Genomic DNA, 10,158 nt, shown 5'->3' on the forward strand with positions numbered 1-10,158 from the left:
TCTGAAAATACTTGGAACTGTTTTAAAGTAGTTCCCATAAACAACCCCTAAGTGTAAACACTTGTGTTCATTTTTCAGACTCCTCCACAGTAGTGCAGAGTTTCACATTTATAAGTGAATTATTGTTCATTCTAGCATGCCTTAATAATTTCAGGAATAAAATACCTTAAAAAGGTTCATACTTTTTTCTTTTCATGGAATGTGTGTTGGAGTGGCATTCCATTCAAAGTTTGCTCCTGCCTTCCTGCCAGTCTTCCATCCTGTAATGTAAAAGGTTGTTTTGGAAATAGATGTAAAAGTTATATTCCATAATTTAATAATGTATGCATGCTGTAAAATTATTTAAAATAAACCTTTTTAAATGCGTATCATAATATGATTTTTTTTCTTAGAGCGGAAATACTGGTAAAAAAAAGTTTAAAGTAATTCAGTATTGAAAAGTACTGACGTTCATTAGAATTTTTTGGTTTCATTAAATGTTTTTCAATCTCTGTGTATTACAGTATCGACTGTGGCTTCAGACAAAATATGGTCACAACCCTTTTAATGACCAGGAGGAAGTTGAGAAGTTACTGCAACAGTATGAGGAACAGCAGCAAAGTAGAAACAGTGAGCAAAACTGGACAAACCAGGTTACAACAGTGTACCCACTGCCTTATAATGCATACAGAACCGGCAACACCAACTGGCTAAATAGATAAAGCCCTTTATTAGGAGAGAGTAAATATTTTGGTAGGTATGCTTTGATTTTATATATTATTATCTTCTCCAATTTAAAGTAAATAATACACAATAACTAAGATGTATACTTCTTTTTCCTATTTTGTATACTCAGACAAGTTTATATATAAGTGATCAAACAAATGATAGCCAATTAATTAGGCAATCCAAGTAACTCTAATTATGGATTAAAAAGTAAAATGAAACACATTTTGTATATTACGTTTGTGTAAATTATTTTATTATATCAAAAAGAGATTCAAGTTTTGCACAAACAAGGTTTGAATTATATATTTCATAGAAAATTATACTTGGCATCAGTATCTTCAGTGCTCAATTTCCAGCTCTTTCCTAGGTGAGCTAAGTTACCTTTATAGCACTTTACTGATTTTGATTATGATTTGGGAGTGGCATTAAATTTATCATGACATGTTAGTAATGGCATCGCACCAGGTGACACCATCACATAGGGTGGAACCCAATTACTGGCCAAAATCATCAAGGGAATCACCCCAAGTCCAATGAAATGATTAAGATAATGAGTGTCTGTGAGCTGAAATCACCAAGGGGAACCACTCAACAATTGAGTGTCCATGCTTCATTAATTGTGGAAATTAGCACACTGTATTGTTTAAAGTATAATCTTCTATGTTAAGGAGCTCTTTTCATCAAGTCCACCCAGGGGCTTCTGGGGGGTCTTAATCCGGCCTTGGTTACCACACTGGGTGACATCAACCCTAGTGACACCAATGTGTGTTAGCAGGTGTTATATACTAAAAATATTTATGATTTTAACTGAACATTATTACACATTTGAAATGATCCAATTGCTCCGGAAACATAGATTCGCCTTATCTATAAGTAAACCTCGTGGGAGAAGTACATTTGCATTCCTTTTAACACCTTTTGGGGATTAAACTTTAAGTGATGATCCTTTCTCAGAATGGGTTGGTCTTTGTTCAGGTTATTGTTCTAACTGCATCTTCAGTGTATTTGACATGTGTTCATTGTTGGCAGCGTGCTGGTATAGAGGTTATGTTAAATGTTGTGGGTTCACATCCAGCACCTAGTAGTTATCTCTGTGGATTCTGCATGTTCTCCATGTGTTTGTGGAAGCCTTCTTTAGGCTACTTTTCATCCTACACCCTAATCACATGTGCGCTGTGTTACTGGTTCTAACTTGACCCTGGGATAGTGTATATGTTTGTGCAGGTGTGAATGGGCCTGATATAAGAGGGTCCCATTTTTAGGACTGCTTCCCATCTTGTGCCCAATGCGACCAGGATGTTGGTTTATTAGTGTTATGTGTTGACTTTCATGTTTTTAAGCATTTTCTAGTCACCCTTGGTTATTATGAGATTTTAAAATGTTAGAGGCAGATAAAGTCATTAATTTGTGGAACATTAGATATGTTAAAACAAATATTCTTGTTTTTCACTTTTTAAGTATGCCTCAGGATACTGAGTATGGGCATATTACTGAAAAAAATATGGTCTTGTTTTTGTGAGTTTTGATGACTGAATAATGTAGGGTTAATTTTTTTGGAAATAGTAAGATAAAATAAGTCATTTATATTTCACATATTTTGACAATATGCAATTTTTTTATTTGCTTTCATTTTTTAATTGCAGCACCCCAGTGATGAACGTATTTTATAAAATTGCAACACTCTTGAAAGAGTAAATACCTTCCTCAGTGCCCAAGGCAGAAATATTAAAGACTACTTAATATCAGGGAATTCTGAATTTTGGAGGCTATTGCAATAGCAGGATTTTCCTGCTCCTGGAGGTACAAGTCCTTACCCAACCAGAAGGCTAATGCAGTGGAAGAATTGCTGAGGAGTTTAGGGTCTGGCTTTTTAATCCCCTGTCTCACTAGTAGTCAGCAACATTGCTATTCCCAGTGAGTCCTTAACTCCTCAGGGAATTCCAGTATTATTCTAGGTGGGCTAGGAAGTGCTTCTAGCTGCGTAGAACTAATTAAAGTAGTTAGGATAGTGATTTGGAAGCGAGTGCTTTTATGCCAGAGTGGAAAAGTAAGCCAGAGTAAGACATAAGTATTTGAGGTTTGGAGTTAGGAGGGAGACTGTGTTTGTTAGAGGTGACGTTTAAGAGAGGACATATATATTATTCTGACCCAGAAGGATATGTTGTTTATACTTTGTTCTTCTGTAGAATCCTGTACCCATCCTCTGGACGTCACAATATCACCTTTGAGACTGAGACTTTGTTCAGTACTTTGTGTGCCAACATATTGTGTCATAATTTTATTCCTCTGCCCATACAGTCCTGATTGTAAGGTGAGACTTCTTCAAAACTCCCTGAGATTCACAAATGGTGAAGCTTTTTTTAGGCTATTTGGTGCAGCCTGTTTCTACATAGAATCAATAATTTTTGATTGCACCCATTATTAAGGTCCCAATATCATTTCTAAAAGTTTCTCCTGTTGGGCAGGCCCTTGTATATTTTCTGTAGTTTTATAATGCTTTCTTTTACTTATGCATTATTAAATTATCTTTCACAGTCTGTTCCTTGCCTGATAGCATGATGTCATCATCATGCTAATAATGACATACCTTATCAAGAATGTCTGGTCCCTCTTTACAAAGAGTGAAGCTGAATAATTTTCAGATTGATTCTGGTGTTCAGGTGCCACATGAATAAATAAAAATGCAGTAGAAAAATTAGTCATTGCATTTCATTCTGCTGCTGTAGCCCAAATATTTTCTTTAAAGATGACATGCATATTTAGCTTCTTCCTTTACTTTTTAACTTCTCTGCATATTACACTCTATTTTGTTAATTCTGAAGAAAATGTATTGCCACTAAAAATGATGACTATACTATTGTCAGTTGCTGGGTAATTTCCTTAAGGTGAAATATCTGATTCTTCACTATTGATTCAGGTTATATCTTTTAATTTTATTCTTAGGTTAATCATGTTTTTAGTCACTCATGGAGCAATGTTGAATGACTTAATATAATTTTCTCATCTTCTGTTAATCTTACTGGCTTTTGCCCTGTGCTCATTTGAGAAGTTCCCAACTCATTTGTGTATTTCAGCATTTCTACTGCATTCCATAGTGGACTGTATTTGTATTGTCAATTCAGGATAAGACAGAAAGCAAGGTTATTTTTTAAAAATGCATTTTTTAATTACCTGCCTACCTTTCCCCATGATGAAACACTTGCCTTAATAAATAAATATAAATAACTGCCTGCATTCCCATCTTTCCCACTTCTTGAATTACTTAAGTTGTAATATACCATAACTATATCTTTGTGTTTCTGCCCATGCAGATTTTGTAGTATTTATTGCCTAAGAATTTTATGCCTAAGTCAGCCACTCCTCTCAAGGTATCTCATAATTTAGGATGTGTTGTGATAGAGCCTAAATACTATACAGTGGAACCTCGGTATACGTCCTTAATTTGTTCCAGACCCTTTGACTTATACAAAACAGGACGTATACCAAACAAATTTTTCCCATAAGAAATAATGGGAAAATGATTAATCCGTTCCCATGAAAAAAAAAATCCTATTGCTATTGGCATATTATAAATTGATGGGGTTGTATAAAATAATTTAAACACTGCTTAATACTAAAATACATAAATACAAAAGCAATTAGATGAAATAAATGAAAATTTTACCTCACTTTACTTTTTAATAACATCTTTGTTTTTTACAATCGTAGATACCGTCGTTCTCGGCAAACGGTATGCAACAGCCATGTCCTGGATACGCATGCCACCTTCATACTTTTCAACAATCAATTCAAATTTACATAAAAAAAAACAAAATCACGTTGTGACGATGTGAGTCGTATTCCAAACAAAGGTCGTATACCAAGCAAAATTTTTCATGTCCAAACAGGACGTATACCAAGTTGGACTTATTCCAAAGCAGACGTATACCGAGGTACCACTGTATTTGCACACTCCTCTTAATACAATCTCCATCATCATGCCAGCTTCCTCAACCAAGCTCTGTTATTTCAGCTTTAGTGCAGTCTTTTCTTTTATGATTGTAGCAATGCACCATTCATCTCCTAACTCCTGGTTTGACTTATTTTGAACTAAGGTCGAGGAGCTTGTATTTCTACCATTGCTTGTAGAGAGAGGCTCTTTCTTCTTCCAACTTGGTCTTGGTCTCGGATTCACTATCTAACTCTTATCCCATGTTTCAAAATCCAGTGCACTTTTTACTGTAGAACATATGTGAAATGGTTCTTTTTATTTTCTCGTATACATAGTATAGAGAAAGTATTGGAATTGTGAAAAAAATCTGACCTCAAGATTTTGATGAATCTTGACATTTTAGACCTTCCTGGGTCCAAAAATACCATTTTTGAAATTATGTCTGTCTGTCTGTGTGTAAACATGATAACTTAAAAACGCTTTCACCTAGGTCAGTGAGATTTTGTACACCTGCTTCATATCAAAAATAAGGAATCCTATCAAATTTTGGGCCACTTAAGGCAACTGGACGTTGTACTTTAACTGAATAATTTTGCAAATTTTCAAGTAAATTATGGGTATAATTACAGATAGATGATTCAAATTTGTTATAGATATTTATAATGATAAAAAGCAAACAGATATGACATTTGAGAGAAATTACTGAACTGGAAGTATTGTATTCAAACAACAATCTGAGAAACAAACAGATACGATATTTGAGAAATATTGCGCAACTGGAAGTGGTTCTGATGACCTTTTCCTCTATCTCAGTCGAGGGGATCACATTCCCGATTATTTCAATTTGTTCAAGATTTAGTTCAGACTCTGCTATTAATAAAAGCCATCCAGGCTGGCCTGCAGAATTTAATTTTGATTTATAACTGTAACATGGCTGTATTGGTTTTAAGAGCTATATATTTTACACCAGTTCTAGACACGCTGTTCCAGTAGCAGATTTACAGAATAAATCAGCCAGTGGTACTATGATTTTCCCATCCTGAGATTGAACTCTCTTTTTCCCACGTCAACTTTGGGTAATGCTTTCTTTTAAAACATTTTCTTCACTTTCTGTACCTATTGTATCTGGCAAGGTCTTCTCACTCTCTAGGAATTCAGTTCTTTAAATATTGAGATGAAGGTTAATGCAGACTGGAAGGACACACACAAATGGTAGGAATAGAGTTTGCATTTAAAATGGAATATTTTAGGTGCTGCTGAATATAATTTTGAAAAGCTCTTATTGTTATATCTGTCCACGTGCAATAATTTGGTTCTCAGTGGACCGACTTTCCTGAAGTTTTGTATAAGTATTCTTCAAGGAAACTTGTTGGTAAAGTTCCGTTTTCATTGAGATATAGAGTTTTGGTGAATTTTCAAAAAAGCTGTCTTAAAACAGTAGAAGCTATTGTGTAACTTCAGTTACTGATTAATTTACTCTTTCAAATCAAATTGTATTTGTCACGTACTTATTGTACATACAGTACAATATGCAGTGAAATACTTAGCAGGGCTTGTGGCTATACAAGTTGATGTGGCAGCGGCTTGCATGAATCCCTGCTGCATTAATACAAGTCTCTTACTGTTTGAGGTAAACAAAGAAAAAATCTAAAAAAAACAAAATAAAAAATGACTAGTCTAGAAATGAATGGAAAAGGAATGAAGTAATGTAAGCATGTCTCTGTAAACAGAATGAATAAACATGTACTGTTACTTACATTACGCTACAAAGTAAAACCCAAGGCTACAGATTATAATAATTCAGTATTTCTCTGACACTAATTTATCAGCACAGTGTCATGAAGATCTGCTATCCATCATCCATCTATCCATTATCCAACCCGCTATAACCTAACTACAGGGTCACGGGGGTCTTCTGGAGCCAATCCCAACCAACACAAGGCAGGAAACAAACCCTGGGCAGGGTACCAGCCCACCGCAGGGCACATACACATACACACCCACACACCAAGCACACACTAGGGACAATTTAGGATCGCCAATCCACCTAACCTGCATGTCTTTGGACTGTGGGAGGAAACCCATGCAGGCATGGGGAGAACATTCAAACTCCATGCAGGGAGCTACCCATCATTGTCTGTAGCAATCAGCAATTCTAGCTGAAGACTTGAACATAGTTTTAACTCTGCATCAACTAGTTCTTTCAAAACTTTTTTATGTTTAAAAGATATGAACTACTATTGGCCATAAACTATCAGTACAAACTGTAAAACCAGTGCAAAAATGCAACTTTAATTTCACTTGATTTGAAATGTAACAGTATAAACCTTACTCCAGATACCAGAAGTATAACAGATGCAGTTTTTAACTACATCACATTACACCAGTTGTAGTTATTATCTTGCTAGAACTGTGCTAAGCATACATGTAATAAAGTTTTTTTCATTTTGGTGATTGTTTAATTATTATTACTCTCACTGTTACTATTAAATACAACGACGACTTTGTTGTTCATCATATGACATTTTTTTTTTACATCAGTCAACTGCTTCCTGTGCCTTTTGTCTTATCTCTCAAAAATGTCTAGTTGATTTTACCGGTTTTTGATGTAATTAGAAGAAAATAACTTGAAATTAAATGTGATTATACAATACACCATATACACTATATAGTTGTGGCATTAAAATAATCAATATTACAATATATAGTACATTTTTTAAATACCTTCATAAATGAAATTTAGCATTTTGTGCTTGCATAATAAGATATAAAATTACCTGTACAACTGTAAAAACTATGTCAGGACAGTCACTCATAATTTTACTCAACATGTTACTGGAAAAATTATTCAGGACCAATAGAGGTCTTCTAAAAGGATGACAGCTAAACACCCACCTGGTTATAATGGTACAGAACTAACTCATATTTGAAATTCTGATAACAAGGAGGATGTCCAATGAAGTGTCTTGATTCTAACACATGGATCAGCATGCATTTTATAACATTTTAGAATAACTTCTATACCCTTATGACTAAAACGGTTGATTCTGTCAGTCTATAACTTTTGCTAAATTAGTGTAATCATGTTTTTTCTTTTTTTAAGTTAGATTGGGGAACTTTTAACACTTCATCTGCCACCAGAGAGTAATTGTCCAGGAGTTAATCCTTAGCTCTAGGTATCAAAGGATGTTAATATGTACAGTATCTAAATATATGGACTATATTATCATGTAATAAAATGTTACTGTATATTGACATGATTAAATTTGGAATTTATTGAGTTTAGGTTTCTAGGGTGCTGGTTTTAAAGCATGTTGAATTTCCCACACTGCCTCTAGTCATTGTGTGCAAATATGGACATATTTTTGGAATAAATATTTTGCATAAATTATTTTATATTATTTTGATTTCATTATTTTAACTCTGAATATTAGCTAGGCTAACTGTGTTGGGCTTTTATTGGGAATTAGCTCCTTCTGAAAAATTATTGCTGGGCATATATAATATACTGTATGTTGAATCTTTTTTGGCATTGCTTTACAAATAAACTCATGGTTGACAGGATTCACAAAGTAACTGTTTTGGTGCTATAAGTAAGGAAGATGAAAAAACAAATGTAGCACTATAGCATCAATGATTCACAGTTTTTTAAATGTACTTTGATCAATGTGATTTAATCATGGTACAATGTGTACAAAGTATTATAGGGGCATTAGGTGAACAAAATTATAGTAACTTTTCAAAAATATGCAAATGAAAATGTCCAGAATAAAGCCGTAAATCTTTCTGGCAAAACAGATCAAAATATATTGACAAAAATATGTATATTTTGCTAAAATATGCTTTTGAATAATTTAACTTTTTTTGTATGTTAAATAAAAATCAAAAAGAATAAAAGTAGCATGCAAAACATTACATTTTAAAGGTTCATGCCCATCCCGTAATCATTTTTTTAATTGTTAAAATCACACATAAATCTTACAGAGAAAATGTTAAATAATTAACAAAACAGTGCAGCACCAAAACTAGTTTCTTTATTGGCAAATACTGAAAAAGTGAATTTGCATTTCTCTTTAAGCCAGTGTCGCTTGCTATAGCCTTATATACATTAGTTGGGTAGGATGCTCCTCTTCAGGTCTGTAACTTTTTTTTATTTGTACTTGCAGGTTAAACACTTGGAATACAGCTTTTGAGTATGAAGTTGAAGTAAACCTGTTAAAGTAACTTGCGAACATTGAATTCTGAAACCAAAAGACTCTTGGTCTGAAGATGATGAAGAACATAGCTTCAACTTTTAGGATGAATTGATCTATTCATGTGCAAAAGGTTGTTCCTCAATGGATAGGTTTCACTTGCATTATGACAAGAATATTTCTGTAAGAGATAGCTGGGTGAAAAATGTACATGATGTGTTGATCCAGATTAATAAATGCTGACCTTATTGTTTTATTTTTAACCATAATTTCTAAAACCAATTGAGTGATTTAGTGAACCTAAACCCCCAATCCCTTTGTATACAAGGTGAAAATGTACCCTGATTAATTGGTAATAGATAAATCATTATGATTACAGTATTTTCTAATTTAATAGGGAAATTTAACTTCTACCTCTAGGTCTTATCTCTACAGTATTACAGTCAGTTTTAGTGAATTATTACCCAAATTATTTTTACACATGGATTGATACAAGTTGTTTTCGAGAAGATCATTTTGATTTGTTGCCTAATAACTACAGCTGCACAATTTGAATGGAGTGTCATTTTTGTAAGATACTCCACAGTGTCTGTGCCTTAAATCATCCAGCTGTGGCGTATAGACAACAAATCCAACACTGTGACTGCAGCTGCAAAATATTTTACATTTAACTGTTTATATCCAAAGAACGAAATTTACTTCAGGGGAAGGAATGTTACAACTGCACTTAAAATCTCGGCTGGTAACGGTGCTGATTTTAGTCACTGGAACAGCACACATGCATTTAGTTTAATTGAAGTTATTTCTAATTACATTTGTATAATGCTTAGTAAGTACTTCATTCTTTAACAAAGCCATACCTACTGTAATTGTTGGTAATAAATTCATTTTAACCTAACAAAGTCAAGTTTTGTTTAGCATAGAAGGTTTGTCTGCATGTTTCTTTATATTTTGAATAAGTACTGGAATATGTGCAAATATGAAATGTTTACAGTGCCACTGTTCTTTATCATAAATAAATGAACTTCAGTGATCCATGTCTGTGATATTCAAAGAATGTTTTAGAAACATTTTTATGGTGATCCTGACAAATGATTTAAGCTGAGTAGGGTTCATTTATTGTAGACTGCCTAGTAAAGCAATGTTTTAAACTGGGTTTCAGCACGTACATCATATTGAAATAGTGAAATGGCAGTTGTAAAGTAATTAAGGAATACTGCATTCTGGAGGAAGAATTTCAACATTATCACCAGACACACTGCTCATCAATATGCATTTGAAGATCAGAAATAGTGAAAATTTGTTCATGTCCAATACTATTGAGAA

The 10,158-nt window shown here is 33.7% G+C and overlaps 1 protein-coding gene across 1 annotated transcript in view; it reads left to right on the forward strand.

The window, feature by feature from the left end:
• dusp22a (dual specificity phosphatase 22a) overlaps nt 1–9,873 on the forward strand; it is a 150,062-nt gene extending 140,189 nt beyond the window's left edge. The window contains exons 7-8 of the mRNA XM_039763391.1: nt 504–732; nt 8,806–9,873. Of these exons, the coding sequence (XP_039619325.1) occupies nt 504–701 (198 nt within the window). The 3' untranslated portion in view covers nt 702–732; nt 8,806–9,873. The remainder of the gene's footprint in view (nt 1–503; nt 733–8,805) is intronic.
• The last annotated feature ends 285 nt before the right edge of the window (nt 9,874–10,158 follow it).

Source organism: Polypterus senegalus, chromosome 9 (genome assembly GCF_016835505.1).
Source record: "Polypterus senegalus isolate Bchr_013 chromosome 9, ASM1683550v1, whole genome shotgun sequence".
Lineage (NCBI taxonomy): Eukaryota > Metazoa > Chordata > Cladistia > Polypteriformes > Polypteridae > Polypterus > Polypterus senegalus.